At 42.1% G+C, this 19,890-nt stretch overlaps 1 protein-coding gene across 4 annotated transcripts in view; it reads left to right on the top strand.

Annotated features, from left to right (window-relative positions):
• The first annotated feature begins 218 nt into the window (after window positions 1-218).
• The window catches only part of LOC126418510 (phosphorylase b kinase gamma catalytic chain, skeletal muscle/heart isoform), a 143,694-nt gene continuing 124,022 nt past the window's right edge, over window positions 219-19,890 (top strand). For 2 of the 4 annotated variants that reach the window (XM_050085308.1, XM_050085305.1), the window contains exons 1-2: window positions 221-549; window positions 660-835. In XM_050085308.1, coding sequence (XP_049941265.1) covers window positions 458-549; window positions 660-835 — 268 coding nt within the window. In that variant the 5' untranslated portion in view covers window positions 221-457. Of the gene's footprint in view, window positions 550-659; window positions 836-19,890 lie in introns of all 4 variants that reach the window. The other 2 variants (XM_050085307.1, XM_050085306.1) reach the window with 2 other exon arrangements.

Raw genomic sequence — 19,890 nt, 5'->3', positions numbered from 1 at the left:
TATATAGTCATTTTAGCCCGTCGAGGCATGGATACATCACTGATGGTTACAATGTCTGTGTTTATACGGAATCTGTATCTGCACATTACACTGTATAAACACAGACATTGCAACGATATTTAATGTGTTTGCGCTTCGGCACATTGCTAATCGACTATCGCGAATTGTGAGGTGGTGTATCTGTGGTCATGAGAGCTTTGGATGAATACTAGCGTTAAGTTTGACCTGTAGTTATTTATGTCTTGTGGCGAGAGGAGGTAATAGTTAAGAGAAACGAAACGTTTGTGCGGTAATGATAGTAGTATGCCATTTTCCCGATGTTTTTAATGGATAATTATCTTTGTATTGTTGTGTTATAAAATCAGCTGATATTTATTCGACGTGTAAGTGATGTTTTATGTTTGTCGACGTCCCGAATTTTTGTGGTTTGACGTGTGAAACTAATTCGTAGACAGAAATGGCGAAGGAAGAGATAGACGATCTCCTTCCTGACAAAGATGCTGCCAAAGGTTTTTACGCGAAATACGAACCAAAAGAAATTCTTGGAAAGTAAGCAGCTTATTAATTTATGTAGCGTTTTTTGTTGTGACAGAAGAGCAACAGATCTTGAGATTAGTATCATAATGTGGAACCTAAGTCCTGTGATGTTTGTCTTATAGAGGCATCAGTTCTACAGTCAGAAGATGCATAGAAAAGGAAACTGGCATTGAATATGCGGCGAAAATAATCGACCTTAGCAGTGATTCGCATGATGGAGCAGATGGAAAAACTATGCTGGAAGCTACGTTGGAAGAAATACACATTTTAAGAATGGTTTCTGGACATCCATATATCAGTATGACCAGACTTTGCCCTCTTTGCATGCTAGAGATAAGTAGGCAGTAGCAACTTGACGTTATAGCTTTACTCTTAAAGTGTTACCAATGCGAAACGTGTTTTGCTTTAGTCTTCATTCCATTTTTCTGCAGCTCTCCACACCATTCCATCCAATGCAAATCTCTTCATCTCTGCACAACTTCTGCAACTTAATCCATGTAAACCTGCTTACTATATTCCAGCCTTAGTCTCCCTCTGCAATTTGTACTCCTCATACTTCCCTCCATTACCAAACTGTTGATTCCTTAATGCCCCAGAATACATCCTACACACCATTCATCCAGCGCATGGGCAAAATACTTTCTGCCTTCCCTCATGCTTTTCAGAGTAGGAGTTCTATGTCACCCCCACAATGTATAAGAAATTGCTATATCATTTAATATAACACAACACTGAATGCAGCACAGTGGCTTCTATTTCACTAATTTAAAGTTCCTTCATAAATATTAGTTTGCTGTGACTGGAGAAAAAGAACTCGCTGACAAGAGTCTTGAGACTTTCCCCAGTTTTGAAAACTAGCAGGTCTCAGAGCCCAAGCAAAAATGTGTGTTTGTAAGTGATAATAAGTTGCTGTACAATGCCATTGGACTCATAATTAAAAGTTCATTTAATAACACTCAAGATACTAAATGTCAGGTCAACTGAACCTAGTGGTACTGTAGGTTTCACCCCTTTTGACGTAATGATGATGTGGCTTATGACATCATACACACACAAACAGGAAGAGAACAGAACACTAACAATCTTTGTTTGTTTATTCTTTTTTTGGGGTATAGATTCTGGAGACAGAATTATCTCTAGTGGATCCCGATGTATAGGTCAATACAATTTGGTTGTGATTCGACAGAGTTAACAAATGTGAATACAAAATCTTAATTTTTGTGATGTACTTGTCTGTATTGTAGATGGGGGCTTGGATTAGGGTAAGAGGTGACATTTTAGTTGAGTTGGGGATGTGCTATCAAAGGCTTCATTTAAGTGGTGCAGTTGCTTGTGTACCTTTGTGTACAATTTATGTGATGTCGCTGCTTGCATCACAATCCTTCTGACAATCTGATGGTGGTAGTAAGTCAAACACTGGTCATTGTGAATTACGTAGTAATGTGCAATCAAGATGGACATTTACGGATAAAGTGCCAAATTTGATTGAGGACTCATAAACTTTCTCTTCCATTGATTAATCTGAATAGCCACACAGTGAAAATTTTGACAAATATCTGTATGTTCTTTTAGTGTTATCAACAAAATGTTTGTAATCAGGTTGTTTGTGCACTATGCCGATAACGGGCATAAAGGGTTTTATATCTTTGTATGTAAGAATCATTTCCTTTATTGGCTCATTAGCGTGCACTCTTGCCACAGTAGACTTGCACCACTGCATTGTGACATGTAATTTAGCCTATACCGGATTCCAGTTCAGCATCGGTTGTTTCACTAGACCACTCACAAAGTCATCAATTATAGTAACAAAAAGACAACATATTTTTTAATTTCAAAGGATATTTTCCTTAAAAACTAATTTTAAGTCTCTCAGCCTCTCTTAAAGTGAAAACGGTCACATATGCAGATGAGGGTGATAGAACATAAACGAAAAACATTATTTGTACTAACTTGAACTTTCCATTATACGCTGATAAGCATAAACATTATGATATAGAATGTCACCTACTAGGGACTTTATGGGCACGTGACATGGGAAGGATAATTGTATATGAGCCAGAGCAGATACAAATGGGGAATCCTTGTAGAGCAGTACAAGCCATAGGTGAGGAAACCCACCGACTTAAGCAACAAGCAACATTGAGAAGAGCCACACTGCTGTGCCCCATGGCTTGGGAATGAGTGTCTTGGAAAGAGAGAGAGAGAGAGAGAGTGTGTGTGTGTGTGTGTGTGTCTGTGTGTGTCTGTGTGTGTGTGTGTGTGTGTGTGTGTGTGTGTGTGTGTGTGTTTTCTATTAGAAGAAGGCCTTTTGGCCAAAAGCTCAGGTGTATAGCAATCTTTTTGTTGCGCCTGTCTGCAACTCGTGTCCACCATATGGTGAGTAGCTGTGTATCCTTTTCATAATATTGTCATTATTCGCTTCTGGATTTTTTATTGTTTGAATTTCTTGTTACCACCAGGCAGATGGTTATGTCCAGATATGCTGTCATCTAGGTAAATAGACCTTTGGTAGGAACGGAAAGCACCATGACAACTGCAATTACATGAATATCACTGTAGACTGCCTGCATTCCTTCATGCTTGATATCTTCCCCAATGGTAATTGCATCTTCCAGCAGGATAATTGTTCATGCCATGAGGCCAGAATTGTGATTCAATGGTTTGAGAAGCATGATGGAGTACTCATGTTGATGGCTCGGCCACCAAATTCACCTCATATGGACACAATGGAATGCTATTGGGCACCAGCTCCATACCCACAAATTTGCCATAATTTAATGGAATTACTTGACTTGAATATGGACATCACATGCCACATTCCTCTGGAAAGTTACAAAGGACTTGTCGAATCCATGCCATGCCAAATTGCTGCTGTATTATGTTTCAAAAGTGGGCCAACATGCTATTAAGTAGTCAGTCATAATATAAGCGCAGAAGTTTCAGGAGTGAAAGTTAATGGTGAAAATCTAAATTATTGTAAAATATAAATGTGATACATTAAGCAATGAAGACTTGCCCTGTTTATAGTATGTTCTGTTTAAGATATGTTATGGGTGATAGGGAATGAGGCACTTATTCATTATCTTCAATAATTACAGAATGAATATTTCATTCTGCATGAGATGTGCATAATTCCTAATAGATTATGTTAGAAACTATTGGGGTTTAAGAGTTTTAGCAAGAAATTAGAAAATCATACCTTAATTCAATGAGAAGGAAATTAAAGTGCGTTCATAAATTTAATATGACTTATTCGTATTTACAAGAAGTTATTTTCAAGGCATTCAAGCTATATCATAGACATAATAATGACTGAGCTTCAAACATAGTTTGTGAAACATTAGATGTCTGTATTAAGAATTTTTCCATTGCACGAATTTTAAAAATAGATATGACTAAGAATTAGAAAATACAAACAGAATTAAATTGCATAAATTTGGGGATGAAAATTAACCTCAGTCTTGATTGAACAGTGTATTTTGTGTGGGCGATACCTCATAGCTTGTAATAACTTGAGAAGTTATACATCAACTCTGCCAAGAGCTGCTGATAAAATATTTTTGAGGACACATGAGCTACAATAACTGTTAAACAATCAAAACTATGATCACAAAAAGTATTAGAACACATTGATACATTTTCACGTAAAATTACGTATAACAGCATAATGGCAGTGTTCTTACTGTGTTGTGATTTTTTTTTATGGTGTTCCTACATAAATGAAACACTCAAATATAATACATTTGTGCACTATGACCTACCATCAGCAGTAAAATACATCATGTAGTCAATACATTTACATTGTGTTAGTTCTAACACAATGTAAATACAGATAACTGTGACACTTTTTTGAATCTGTTATTTATTCCACGAACCAGTTTTTGAACTTTTTCATGTTCATCTTCCGATGGTGTACAGGAGATTACATAGCTATTTCGGAGCATAATTCTGGGTGCTGGCTCTGTGACGAGAAGATGGAACTTGCTTTAATGCACTCCATGAGTATTGTTTATATGCCGATTTGGATCCAGAATTTAATTTTGTGCTTACTGCAACAGCATGGGTGGCCTTTGTTGTTAATATCCACCTGCCTGCTTCCTTTGTGATGGTCGATTGGTAGCACATCACTCACTTTTACAGTATATGTATGCATATACTCTGTAATAACGAAATTTATCCAGAATGTGCTGTACAGCTGATACTTGTTACAGAAAACTTCACACAAATATACTTTGCTTATAGATATTGTACGTTTTTGTTTTCATGTGTTAAAAGTTGATGTATTGACAAATACTTCAATCAGAACTGTCATTATCAGGTTCTACCTTCTTGTGTAGATGTACTCTACATACTGATGATTGCACAGCTGATTTCTGTTTACAGGCTGATGCGAAGATAATAAAATATAGTATGCTGAGAGTCTATTGTTATCAGTCTTTATGCCAATACCCTAGTAACTTTTTTTTCTTTTTTTTTCCCCTCCCTCCATATTAGTAAGCTATTACAGATATTTTAAAAAGTGTAGTCAATTCGTATCAGTGCTACACTGTGTGCTACTATTGGTTCCAAGTAGTAGCTAAGTAATGAGAGCTGAATCATCAGTTAACATAATACATTACACTTCTTGTAATGAAACTTATTCTCCTTCATATTGTCAGTCAACATCAGATAGGTATATATTCCCATAAGGAATATAGGATGAAGGTTTTATAGTAGTAAATATTACAGCTTGAATGTAGCTCTGCTTATTTCCTCATGAGCTCGTAAGTTCATTTGCACCCAACATGTACCTTTCAGTAGCATTGTGAAAACTGATTATAGCTCAGAGTTTATCTAGAACACAAATGTCGCATATATACTGTTGTCATACAGCTCAGCTTGCTTATATTTTCCTATTACTGGAAAAGAGGTTCATTATATCCCATTTTCATTACAGGCATTGTAAATGCTAAGTGTGTAAAACCAAGTAGGCTTATATACGCTGTTTTCCTACACCAAAAGACACACATGTAGAACTGTATTTAAGTGCACTTCATTAATGTTAATGCAGGTGTGTATCCTAATGTAATAATCCACACAATACCCCATTATATATGAAATATGGCTCATACATTTTCTAAATGACTGTTACAAATGTGGATGTACAGTATAGATAGAAAGTAATTTGCATGTTCTGTATATCGCAATTTTGACCTCTTGCTATGATGTGGAATGAGTTTTACAAATAGTATACTTTCTCAGTGAAAAATATGACAGTTCATTAGTGCATACCAAATTAGTGCACAATGGAAATTATTCTGTGGAATGGAAGTCGTCATCAAGCAAATATTATTTCTGTGTTGGAAGTTGATTTTATTGTCTATTAAATGCTTTATATCATGGGGTAGGCACTTGAATACTTCACTCTGTTCTGTGCCACACAAAGCTGTAATGTTTATCACTTAAGGTATTGAGGTATTGTATGACTTTATAAATATTACTGTTTCCAGAATGAGATTTTCACTCTGCAATGGAGTGTGCGCTGATATGAAGCTTCCTGGCAGATTAAAACTGTGTGCCGGACCGAGACTCTATTCTCTATTCTCCTCTTGTATAAACTATTTATCATCCATGTTTCACTTCCATACATGGCTACACTCCGTACAAATCTTCCAGAAGAGACTTCCTGACACTTAAATCTATACTAAATTTTAAGAAATTTCTCTTCTTCAGAAATGCTTTCGTTGCTGTAGCCAGACTACATTTTATATCCTCCGCACTTCAACATTCATCAGTTATTTTGCTTCCCAAATAGCAAAACTTGTTTACTACTTTAAGTGTGTCATTTCCTAATCTAATTCCCTCAGCATCACCTGATTTAATTCTACTACATCCCATTATCCTCATTTTGCTTTTGTTGATGTTCATCTTATATCCTCCTTTCAAGGCACTGTCCATTCTGTTCAGCTGCTATTACAGCTCCTTTGTTGTCTCTGACAGAATTACAATGTCGTTGGCAAACCTCAAAGTCTTTATTTCTTCTCCATGGATTTTAATTCCCACTCCAGATTTTTCTTTTGTTTCCTTTACTGCTTGCTCAATATACCAATTAAATAACATCGGTGATAAGCTTCGACCCTGTCTCACTCCATTTTGTGCCCCTCGATTCTTATAACTGCCATCTGGTTTCTGTACAACTTGTAAATAGCCTTTCGCTCCCTGTATTTTACCCCTGCCGCCTTCAGAATTTGAAACAGAGTAATCCAGTCAACACTGTCAAAAGCTTTCTCTAAGTCCACAGATGCTGGAAATGTAGATTTGCCTTTCCTTAATTGGTCTTCTAAAATAAGTCATAGGGTCAGTATTGCCTCACATGTTCAAATTTCTGAGGAATCCAAACTGATCTTCCCCAAAGTCGACTTCTACCAGTTTTTCCATTCGTCTGTAAAGAATTTGAGTTAGTATTTTGCAACTGTGACTTATTAAACTGATAGTTCGGTAATTTTCACACCTGTCAGCACCTCCTTTCTTTGGGGTTGGAATTATTATATTATTCTTGAAGTCTGAGGGTATTTCGCCTCTCTTGTACATCTTACTCACCAGATGGAAGAGTTTTGTCATGGCTGGCTCTCTCAAGGCTATCAATACTTCTAATGTGATGTTATCTACTCCTTAGGCTTTGTTTCGGCTTAGGTCTTTCAGTGCTCTTTCAAATTCTTCATGCAGTGTCATATCTCCCATTTCATCTTTATCTACATCCTCTTCAATTTTCATCAAGTACATCAGCCTTGTATAGACCCTCTATATACTCCTTCCACCTTTCTGCTTTCCCTTCTTTGCTTAGGACTGATCTTCCATCGGAGCTCTTGATATTCATATGTGGGGGTTCTCTTTTCTCCAAAGGTCTCTCTAAGTTTCTTGTAGGCAGTGTCTATCTTAATCCTAGTGATATTTGCTTCTACATCCTTACATTTGTCTTCTAGACATCCCTGCTTAGCCGTTTTGCACTTACTGTCGATCTTATTTTTGAGACATTTGTATATTCATTTCCACCTGCTTCATTTACTGCATTTTTTATATTTTCTCTTTTCACCAATTAAATTCAATCTCTCTTCTGTTACAACTGGATTTGTACTAGCCCTCTTCTTGTTACATTATTGATCCTCTGCTGCCCCTCCCCCCCTCCGCACTCGCCCCCTGCGGGTCCGGGGGTTATAATAGGCCCGAGGTATTCCTGTCTGTTATAAGAGGTGGCTAAAAGGAGTCTCATACATTTCAGCCTTTATGTGGTGGTCCTCTGTAGGGTTTGATGTGCATTTTTCAAAATTTTCCTGAAGAGTGAGCCGATTGGGGAAGGGCGCCTTACATGGTGCATAGTGTCTATCATGCGCTGAGCCCTCTCGCATCCTTCATCAACGTGGATCTGCACCTCCTCTCATTCTCCAGCTATTGGGTGAGGTCACCCTCCTGGGGTGTGTTTTCCTCTATCCTCTGTGCAGTAACACTTTCTGTGCTGTCGACGATAATTGACTTCTTATCTCATTTACTCCTGATATCCAGCACGGTAGCCAGTACATTGTGGTAGGGCTGCCGTGTACCCTGTTGGTTGTAGCCCCCTGACGACATAGGGATCACTTTGCTGATGCCTGCGCCGTTAACTCCCCATGTATGGCAAGGAGTAGATCCCTGTAACCCTGGGCCATCGGGACTCCTGGCAATGGCCATTCTGCCAGGTGGCCTTTGCTGCAGCTGGGTGGCGCCCTTGGGGAGGGCCCCTGGCTGGAGTGGGTAACATCAGGGCGAATGACATGCTATGAACTGTAGTACGTCATCTCTTGCTGGTGGTCAAACACCAGCAGTCTCTAAGCGGTCAAGATCTAACTTCAGTGCTAAGGAAGGCAGTGAAGCTTATTCACGCAAGTACCTTGTATGAACAAGAGTTGATGGGGAATTTTTCTAGTCAATGAAACCTCAGTTTTTTGTGGAGCACTTAGAGGACAAGCTTGGGGAGGTGGAGGGCTTGTCCAAAATGCAGCAAGGGTTGGTCTTGGTCAAAAGAGCATCCTCTGCCCAGTCACAGGCACTACTCACCTGTGACAAGCTGGTGGATGTTTGTTTCCATCACACCCTATAAGAGCTTATATATGGTCCAGGGTATCATATTTCACAGGAATCTTCTTTTGCAGTCTGATGACGAGCTGTGCGCCAATTTAGAGCAGCGATGTGTCCGTTTCGTCCAGCGCGTCCACTAGGGTCAGAGGGATAATCAGGTTGCCAGTGGTGCCTTCATCTTGGCCTTCGAGGGTGACACATCATTACCCGAGAAGGTCAAGGTGATTGTCTACCGGTGTGACATAAATCCATATATCCCTCCCGCGATGCAGCGCTTTAAGTGCTGGAAGTTTGGCTGTATGTCTTCCTGCTGTACTTCCAGCATCACCTGTCGGGATTGTGGAAGTCCTTCACATCCCAATATTCCCAGTGCCCCACTTCCCATCTGTGTCAACTGTGGAGAGCACCATTCGCCTTGCTTGCCAGACTGCAGGATTCTCCAGAAAGAAAGAAAAATAATGTAATACAAGACCCTGGACTGACTGACCTACACTGAGGCTAAGAGAAAATATGTGCATATGACGTCAACCTACACTGCTATGACAACAGTTCTACCATCTTTCATTCCGCCGCGTACAATTGGCTCTCAGAGCCCCCTTTGATGGTGGGGGGCACTTCCCTCCCAGTTGCTCCTGCACAACCTACTTCAGGAGCAACACCCCCAACCATCAGGGACATCAGTCCCCACGTCTCAGCTGGAGAAGTGTAAGTCTTCTTCGGCTCGTCTTGCCAGGAAGGGATCCCTTGGGTCACTCCCTTCCCAGGTTCCTACCAGTGGCAAAGCTGACACCCGCCAGTGGCCGAAGCAACCACAGGCAGCTGGTCGTAGGGCTTTTCAGTCCTCCTCAGTCCCTGAGACTGAATTAGTGAAGCCTTCCTAGCTGGAAAAACCTAAGAAGCAGCGACAGAAACCTAAATAGAAAAAGACCATAAGAACCAAGGCACTGCGGTGGCACATCACCACTACCTATAAGCTCTGTGTCCGAGGATGTTGTGGAGATTCTGGTGTCCGCTGAGGACCAAGATCTCACTGGGCCCTCAGACACAATGTATGTCGATCGCACAGGTACTCATCTGGTGGCAGCTGGTGACCCTGGGGCGTAGACTGACTCATTGAGTGTTTCATGCCTTCCCAGTTTCTTGGTCGCGTAATCCTCCAGTGGAATTGCGGCAGTTTTTTCCACCACCTGTCTGAGCTATGGTAACCGTTAAGCTTTTCACCTGCTTTCTGTGTTACCCTCCAGGAAACCTGGTTTCCGGCAATGCGGACCCCTGCCCTCCGTGGCTATAAGGGATATTACAGGAACCATAGTGACTATAATAGAGTGTCAGATGGAGTTTGCATCTATGTCCTGAACTCAGTATGTAGTGAACCTGTGCCCCTTCAAACCCCTCTTGAAGCTGTGGCTGTCAGGATACAGACGGCCAGGAAATAACTGTCTGCAATGTATATCTTCCTCCAGATGGTGCAGTACCCCTGAACGTATTGGCTGTACTGATTGATCAACTCCCTAAACCTTTCCTACTTTTGGGAGATTTTAACGTGCAAAACCCCTTGTGGGGTTGCGCCATGCTTGCTGGCCGAGGTAGGGAGTTCGAAAATTTACTGTCACAATTCGACCTCTGTCTCTTAAATACAGGTGCCCCTACACATTTCAATGTGGCACGTAGCACATATTCAGCCATTGCTCTCTCGGTTTGCAGTCTTGGCCTTCTCCCATCTATCCACTAGAGAGCACATGACGACCTGTGCGGTAGTGACCACTTCCCCATCTACCTGTCACTTCCGCGGCATCATGCCTACAGATGCCTACCCAGTTGGGCTTTAAACAAAGCAGACTGGGAAGTCTTCACCTCTGCTGTCACTGTTGAATCTCCCCCACATGGTGCTATCGATGTTGTTGTTAAGCAGCTCAGTACAATGATCATTTCTGTGGCGGAAAACGCAATCCCTTGTTCTTTAGGGTGCCCCCGGCGAAAGACAGTCCCTTGGTGGTTGCCGGAAGTTGCGAGCTCTACAGCGACATATGCAGCACCCTCTCCTAAAGCAACTAATAGCCTTTAACCGGCCCTGTGCCCACATTCGCCAGCTTATAAAACGACTGAAACAAGAGTTGGATGAGGTACGTGTCGACCATTGGGTGCCATACGTCACCTTCCCAAGTGTGGACAAAGATCAGACGTCTTTTTAGGTACCAGACCCCAACAGGTGTCCTTGGCATTAACATCAATGGCGTGTTATCTAATGAGGCAAAAGCAGTTGCCGAGCACTGTGCTCGAGTCTCTGTGTCAGAGAACTACCCCCCAGCCTTTCACACTCTCGAGCGGTGGATGGAAAGCAAATTCCTCTCGTTCACTATCCACCACAGTGAACCCTATAACGCCCCATTTACGGAGTGGGAACTCCTCAGCACCCTTGCACATTGCCCCGGCACAGCTCCTGGGCCGGATAGGACTCACAGTCAGATGATTAAACATTTCTCGTCTCACAACAAGCGACATCTCCTCATCATCTTCAACCTGATCTGGTGCGATGGTGTCTTTCCATCGTAATGGCGGGAGAGCACATCATTCCGGTGCTCAAACCTGGTCAAAACCTGCTTGATGTGGGTAGCTACTGGCCCATCAGCCTCACCAACTTTCTTTGTAAGCTGCTGGAACGTGTGATGGTTTGGCGGTTGGGTAGGGCCCTGGAGTCACGTGGCCTACTGGCTTGTTGTCAGGGTGGCTTCCGCAAGGGTTGCTCTACCTCTGATAATCTTGCGTCCCTCGAGTCTGCCATCTGAACAAACTTTTCCAGACATCAACATCTGGTTGCTGTCGTTTTTGACTTAAGTAAAACATACAATTCGACCTGGTGACATCATATCCTTGCCATATTGTATGAGTGGGGTCTTCAGGGCCACTTCCGATTTTTATCCAAAATTTCCTGTCGCTCCATACTTTCCGTGTCCCAGTTGGTGCCTCCCATAGTTCCCTCCCGTATTCAGGAGAATGGCGTTCTGCAGGGCACTGTATTGAGTGTGTCTCTGTTTTTAGTGGCTATTAACGGTGTAGTAGCAGCTGTAGGGCCGTCGATCTCACCTTCTCTGTATGCAGATGACTTCTGCATTTCGTACTGCTCCTCCAGTACTGGTGTTGCTGAGCGGCTCCTACAGGGAGCCATTCACAAGGCACAGTCGTGGGCTCTAGCCCACGGCTTCCAGTTTTCAGCTGCAAAGTCGTGTGTCATGCATTTCTGTCGAAGTCGCACCGTTCATCTAGAAACAAAACTTTACGTTAATGACGATCCACTCACTGTAGTGGAGACATATTGATTCTTAGGACTGGTTTTAGACACCTGGTTGACTTCGCTTCCTCACCTTCGTCAGCCTAAGCGGAAGAGCTGGCAGCACCTCAGTGTCCTCTGCTGCCTGAGCAACACCGACTGGGGTGCAGATCGCTCTACACTGCTGCAGCTGTACAGAGCCCTTGTTCAGTACCGCCTTGACTACAGGAGTATGATTTACGGTTCAGCGGCGCCCTCAGCATTGCGTTTATTCGACCCAGCGCACCACTGTGGCGTTCACCTAGTGACGGAAGCTTTTGGAATGAGCCCAGTGGAAGTCGGAGTCCCTCCATTGAAGGTTAGACATGCACAACTGTTCACCAGTTACATTGCACATGTTCATAGTTCTCCTGCACATCCGAATTACCGTCTCCTTTACCCAACCATGGCAGTTCATCTCCCGCATCGGCGGTCCAGGTCAGGGCTTACAATTGCGGTTTGCGTCCGGTCCTTCTGTCTAAACCGGAGTCATTCCCGTTACCATCTCTCCTCGCAGCCCATTCACATACACCTCCGTGGTATACACCTAGGCTGCAGAGTCTTCTGGACCTTCAGCATGGCCCTAAGGACTCCGTTAACCCGGCGGCTCTCCACTATCACTTCCTCTCGATTCTCGACATGTACCGGGGCTATGAAGTGGTTTACATCGACGGCTCGATGGCTGATGGTCATGTAGGCTTTGCTGCATATGTTCATGAAGGACGTATTGAACAGCACTCCTTGCCAGATGGCTGTAGTGTTTTCACTGCAAGGCTACCGGCCATATCTCGTGCTCTTGAGAACATTTGCTCATGCCATGGCGAGTCGTTTCTCCTCTGTACTGATGCCTTGAATAGTCTTCAAGCTATTGACCAGTGTTACCCTTGCCATCCTTAGGTAGGATCCATTCAGGAGTCCATCTATGCCCTGGAACGGTCCCGTCATTCAGTGGTGTTTGGAATCCCAGGCAATGAACTTGCCAACAGGCTATGCGAAAACTGCTTCTGGAGATGGGCGTCTCCTAAACTGACCTGCATTCTGTTTAAGCCGCAGCGTTTTTCGGCTTTGGGAGACTGAATGGCGAAACAGTATGGACAACAAATTGTGTGTCATTAAGGAGACTACGAATGTGTGGAAGTCTTCCAAGCAGTCCTCTCACAGGGAATCAGTTGTCCTCTGCGGCTCTGCATTGGCCATATATGGCTAACGCATGGTTACCTCCTCCATCACAAGGACCCACCTCGGTGTCACTGTGGTTCACAAATGACGGTCGTCCACCTCTTACTGCACTGCCCACTTTTAGCCACTCTGCGGCGGACTTTTAACTATTCCAGCACCCTACCTTCGGTGTTGGGCGACAATGCCTCAACAGTAGCTTTAATTATACGTCTTGTTTGTGAGGGTGGGTTTTATCATTTGATCTAAGTTTTAGCGCATGTCCTTTGTCCCTCTGTGTCCTCCACCCTAGTCCTTTTAGTGTTGCAGTTTTAATGTGTTTTGCAGAGTGGCTGGCTTCTCTGTTTTATTCTCATGGTCAGCCAGCCATGGTAATCTGCCCTCTTGTTTTGATCTCTTCTACATGTTTCTTGTGTGTCTGTAGTTTTCTTGTCTGATTTTGTCCATTTTAGAGTTTGTTGCCCTTCTGTCATTCTTGCGGTGTTCTCCTTTCTTTGAGCTGTGTTTTGTATGTCTCGATTATTTTACTCCCACCCTTGTGGAATTATTTTAATCAAAATGAGGATCCAATGACCTAGCTGTTTAGTCCCCCCCCCCCCCCTCCCCTCTTTTAAACCAACCAACCAATCTCTGTTGCCTTCACTATTTCATCTCTCAAAGCTACTCATTCCTCTTCTACTTTATATCTTTCCCCTTTTCTTGTCAATTGTTCCCTAATGCTCTCTTTGAAAGTCTCTACAGCCTCTGGTTACTTCAGTTTATCCAGGTGTCATCTCCTTAAATTCTCACCTTTTTGCAATTTCTTCAGTTTTAATCTACAATTCATAACCAGTAAATTGTTGTCAGAGTCCACATCTGCCCCCTGGAAACGTCTTACAATTTAAAACCTGGTTCGTAAATATCTGTCTTACCATTATATAATCTACCTGAAACCATCCAGTGTCTCCAGGCCTCTTCCACAAACACAACCTTCTTTCATGATTCTTAAATCAAGTTGACTGTGATTAAGTTCTGCGCTGTGCAAAATTCTACCAGGCAGCTTCCTCTTTCATTCCTTACGCGCAGTCCATATTCACCTACTTCTTTTCCTTTTCCTACTATCGAATTCCAGTCCCCCATGAATATTAAATTTTCATCTCCCTTATCTATCTTAATTTCTTTTATCTCATCATACATTTCTTCAATCTCTTCATCTGCAGAGCTAGTTGTCATATAAACTTGTACTACTGATTGAATATAATAGAGGGAAACATTCCACGTGGGAAAAATGTATCTAAAAACACAGATGATGTGACTTACCGAACGAAAGTGCTGGCAGGTCGATAGGCACACAAACAAACACAAACATACACACAAAATTCAAGCTTTCGCAACAAACTGTTGCCTCTTGCAGTAGTGGTTTATCCACGTTCGTATTTTTTATTCATTATCAACCTACTCCTGCATTATCCTTCTTTAATTTTATATTCACTTGATCAGAAGTCCTGTTCCTCCTGCCACCGAACTTCACTAATTCCCACTACATTTAACTTTAACTTATCCATTTCTCTTTTTAATTTTTCTAACTACCTGCCCAATTAAGCGATCTGACATTCCACGTTCTGATTCATAGAACTCCAGTTTTGTTTCTGCTGATAATGACATTATCCTGAGTAGTCCCTGCCAGTAGATCCGAATGGTGGACTACTTTACCCAAGAGGACGCCATATTCATTTAAACATACAGTAAAGCTGCATGTCCTCGGAAGAAATTATGACTGCAGTTCCCTTTGCTTTAAGGCGTTCACAGTACTAGCACAGCAAGGCCGTTTTGTTTATTTATTGATTTATTCATTTATTTACACATCAAGTTCCGTAGGACCAAATTGAGAAGCAAATCTCCAAGGTCATGGAACGTGTCAGTACAAGAAATTACAAGATAAAAGTAATAATAGATAAAAATAAAATGTTTATGAACCCGAAAAAAGTCAATCCATAACTTTAAGTAAATGCCATCAACAATGCAACAAGAATAAGCTTAATTTTCAAGGAACTCCTTGACAAAATAGGAGCAGCTCAATTTTCAAGGAACTCTTCAACAGAATAGAAGGAGTGACCCATGACTAAACTCTTCAGTTTCGATTTGAAAGCGCGTGGATTACAGCTGTGATTTTTTAATTAGAGTGGTAGCTTATTGGAAATGGAGGCAGCAGTATACTGTACACATTTCTGCACAACAGGTAAGGAAGTCCAATCCAGATGCAGGTTTGATTTCTGCTGAGTATTAACTGAGTGAAAGCTTCTTATTCTTGGGAATAAGCTAATATTGTTAACAAGAAATGACAGTTATATATATATTTTGAGAGACCAGTGTCAAAATACCCAGACAGCAGGGGTCAACAAGAGCTTCGCGAACTTACACCACTTACTGCCCGAACCGTCCATTTCTGAGCCAAAAATATCCTTTTAGAATGGGAAGATTTACCCCAAAATATAATACCATATGACATAAGCGAATGAAAATAAGCAAAGTAGATTAATTTTTGTATTGAACGATCACTCACTTCAGATACCATTTGAATAGTAAAGATGGCAGCATTAAGTCTTTGAACAAGATTCCTGAATGTGAGCTATCCAGGGCAGTTTACTATCTATCTGAACACCTAGAAATTAGAACTGTTCAATTACACTAATCATGTGCCCATTCTGTGAAATTAAAATGTCAGGTTTTGTTGAACTGTGTGTTAGAAACTGTAAGAACTGAATCTTACTGTGGTTTAGCATTAGTTTATTTTCTCAAGCCATGAACTTAGGTCATTAACTGCACTACTTGAAACTGAGCCAGTGTTGCATACAACATCCATCACTACCAACAGAAAAATTTTATAGTTACTCGTAATGCTAGAGGGCATATCATTTATATAAATAAGAAACAGGAATGGCCCTAGCACTGATCCCTGGGGCACCCCCCACTTGGCCATACCCCACTCAGACCCCCACATCACAGCCATTCTCAACATTGTGAATAATGACCTTTTGCTGTCTGTTGCTAAAGTAAGAGGCAAACCAATTGTGAGCTACTCCCCGTATTCCATAATGGTCCAACTTCTGGAGCAATATTTTGTGATCAACACAATCAAACGCCTTAGTTAAATAAAAAAATATGCCTAGTGGTCAAATCCGTTTGCTTATCCCATCCAGTACATCACAGAGAATAGAGAATATAGCATTTTCAGTTGTTAAATGCCTTCTAAAGCCAAACTGTACATTTGATAGCAATTCATGTGGTATAAAATGATGAATTATCCTTACATACACAGCCTTTTCAATAACTTAAGCAAACACTGATGGCATAGAAATAGGTCCAAAATTATCTACATTATCCCTTTCTCCCTTTTTATAAAGCGGCTTTACTACTGAGTGCTTTAATTGTTCAGGAAACTGACCATCCCTGAAGGAAAAATTACGAATATGGCTAAATACAGGGCTAATTTGTGCATCACAGTACTTTAATATTCTGCTAGGTACTCCATCATAACCATGAGAGTCCTTAGTCTTCAGTGATTTAATTATTGACTCAATCTTCCCCTTGTTTGTATCACAGAGGAGTATTTCAGATATCAATCTCAGAAAGGCGTTTGCCACGAGAGTTACATGATTCCCTGTAGAAACTAAATTTTTATTTAACTCACTAGCAGTGCTCAGAAAATGATTGTTAATTATTGTACATGTATCTAATTTATCAGTAACAAAAATATTTTTTGTACGAAATGACTTTATATCATCGATCTTGTGCTGCTGACCAAACACTTCTTTCTCAATTGACCATATGGTTTTAATTTTATCCTGTGAATTAGCTATTCTATTTGCATACCACACACTCTTTGCCTTCCTAATAACACCTTATAATACTGTTTGCAATGGGCTACTGTAGTTGTATTGTGACTACTTCTAATATTTTGATATACTTCCCACTTTGTTCCACATGATATCCTTATCCCACTAGTTAGCCATCTGGGCTGCCTATTACTGCTAGTACCCCGTTTAGTGTGTTGTAATGGAAAGAGCATGCTCTCAAAGAGCATGATAAATGCATTAAGGAAAGCATTATATTTATCATCTATGTTATCGGCACTACAAACATCCTGCCACTCTTGTTCCTTGACAAGGTTTAAAAAACTTCCGATTGCTATTGGATTAACTTTCCTACATAGTTTATAATTATATGTGACATTTGTTTGAGTACAAAAGTGCTGAAGTGTTAAAATATGTGCATCATGGCCTGAAAGGCCATTCACCCTTTTACTAACAGAATGCTTGTCTCGTAGTGAAGAATGAATGAAAATATTGTCTATGGCTGTGCTATTGTTCCCCTGCACCCTAGTTGAAAAAAAACCACAGTATGCATCAGATCATATGAATTTAGATTTACCAACATCCTTTTTCCTGCACCATCATACGCAAAATTTATATTGAAGCCACCACATATAACTAATTTCTGGTACTTCCTACAAAGTGGATCGAGAACCCCCTCTAGCTTGACTAGAAATGCTCTTAAGTCAGAGTTATGGGACCTATAAACAACAATTATTAGAAGTTTAGTTTCACTAAATTCAACTGCCCCTGCACAACATTTAAATATCTGTTCAGTGCAGTGCCGTGATACGTTTACTGACTGAAATAGAATACTGTTTTTTACGTACATAGCCACTCCCCCACCCCACAAGGAACTCCTTGAAAAACAGCCAGGTAATCTATTTGAAGGACATCATCTTTACGCCAGTGACTGTTATAAGTCACTGGTGTAAAGATGATGTCCTTCAAAAAGTTTTTTATGACTGTGAATCCCAGCTACAACAAGAGCCAGCTAATTTGTATCCTGCTAAAGGAAGCCTCATAATTGTTAAAGCATTTAACTCAGTGTGCTCCCTGCCGCCGTTGGATAAGCAGCTGCAGCAGCAAGTCATATACTCCTAGCTCACTCATTTGCTACATAGTTTAATTCTTAATTTCTTTGCATGTTTTTGGTACTTGCATTGTCTAATTCATAAATTTCTGGCATATTGTAGTATTTGAGAGTTGTAGCATCACGTTTTAGTACCTGAATAGTGTAAAATCGCGTAGTCTCCTTCCGCCGCCGAGCAGTGTGTCAGCAGTGGGCAAGTAGCAGCATTGCTGCATTTACTAGGCAATCTTGTATTTTAATAACCGTTTAAATTTTGTGTCGATTTGTTTGCGCTCTCTGTAGATTAGTTCAGACGTTCTTTGCACAACAGTTTTTAGCATGGATAGGGACTGCAACTGCTGTGTTCGGATGCAGGCTGAGTTGGCATCCCTTCGCTCCCAGCTTCAGGCAGTGTTGGCTTCGGTCACACAGCTTGAGGCTGTTGCCAATGGGCATCACTGTGGGGTTCCGGATGGGGGTTTGTCGGGGACGGCCAGCTCGTCCCATGCATCCCCCGATCGGACTACGACTGTGGTTGCCCGGGATACTGCCCGCATTGAGGCTGATCCCTCACCTGTGGCAGAGTGGGAGGTCGTCTCAAGGTGTGGCAGGAGGCAAAAGACATTCCGGAGGGCTGAACGGAAGGCCTCTCCAGTTTGTCTGACGAACCGGTTTCAGGCTCTGTCTCAGGCTGATACTGATCTTCGGCCTGACATGGCTGCTTGTCCTGTTCCAGAGGTTGCCCCTCAGTCTGCAAGATCCGGGCGGTCGCAGAGGGTGGGCTTACTGGTAGTTGGGAGCTCCAACGTCAGGTGCGTGATGGGGCCCCTTAGGGATACGGCAGCAAGAGAGGGGAAGAAAACCAATGTGCACTCCTTGTGCATACCGGGGGGAGTCATTCCAGATGTGGAAAGGGTCCTTCCGGATGCCATGAAGCGTACAGGGTGCACCCATCTGCAGGTGGTCGCTCATGTCGGCACCAATGATGTGTGTCGCTATGGATCCGAGGAAATCCTCTGTGGCTTCCAGCAGCTATCTGATTTGGTGAAGACTGCCAGTCTCGCTAGCGGGATGAAAGCAGAGCTCACCATCTGCAGCATCGTCTACAGGACTGACTGCGGACCTTTGGTACAGAGCCGAGTGGAGGGTCTGAATCAGAGGCTGAGACGGTTCTGCGACCGTGTGGGCTGCAGATTCCTCGACTTGCGCCATAGGGTGGTGGAGTTTCCGGTTCCGCTGGATAGGTCAGGAGTCCACTACACAAAACAAGCGGCTACACGGGTAGCAGGAGTTGTGTGGCGTGGGCTGGGCGGTTTTTTAGGTTAGATGGCCTTCGGCAAGTACAGAAAGGGCAACAGCCTCAACGGGTGCAGGGCAAAGTCAGGACATGCGGGGACCAAGCAGCAATCAGTACTGTAATTGTAAACTGTCGAAGCTGCGTTGGTAAAGTACCGGAACTTCAAGCGCTGATAGAAAGCACCGAAGCTGAAATCGTTATAGGTACAGAAAGCTGGTTGAAGCCAGAGATAAATTCTGCCGAAATATTTACAAAGGTACAGACGGTGTTTAGAAAGAATAGATTGCATGCAACCGGTGGTGGAGTGTTCGTCGCTGTTAGTAGTAGTTTATCCTGTAGTGAAATAGAAATGGATAGTTCCTGTGAATTATTATGGGTGGAGGTTACACTCAACAACCGAGCTAGGTTAATAATTGGCTCCTTTTACCAACCTCCCGACTGAGCAGCATTAGTGGCAGAACAACTGAGAGAAAATTTGGAATACATTTCACATAAATTTTATCAGCATGTTATAGTGTTAGGTGGAGATTTCAATTTACCAGATATAGACTGGGACACT

This window comes from Schistocerca serialis, chromosome 9 (genome assembly GCF_023864345.2).
Source record: "Schistocerca serialis cubense isolate TAMUIC-IGC-003099 chromosome 9, iqSchSeri2.2, whole genome shotgun sequence".
Taxonomy (NCBI): Eukaryota; Metazoa; Arthropoda; class Insecta; order Orthoptera; family Acrididae; genus Schistocerca; species Schistocerca serialis.
This window is presented reverse-complemented; position numbering and strand designations above follow the sequence as displayed.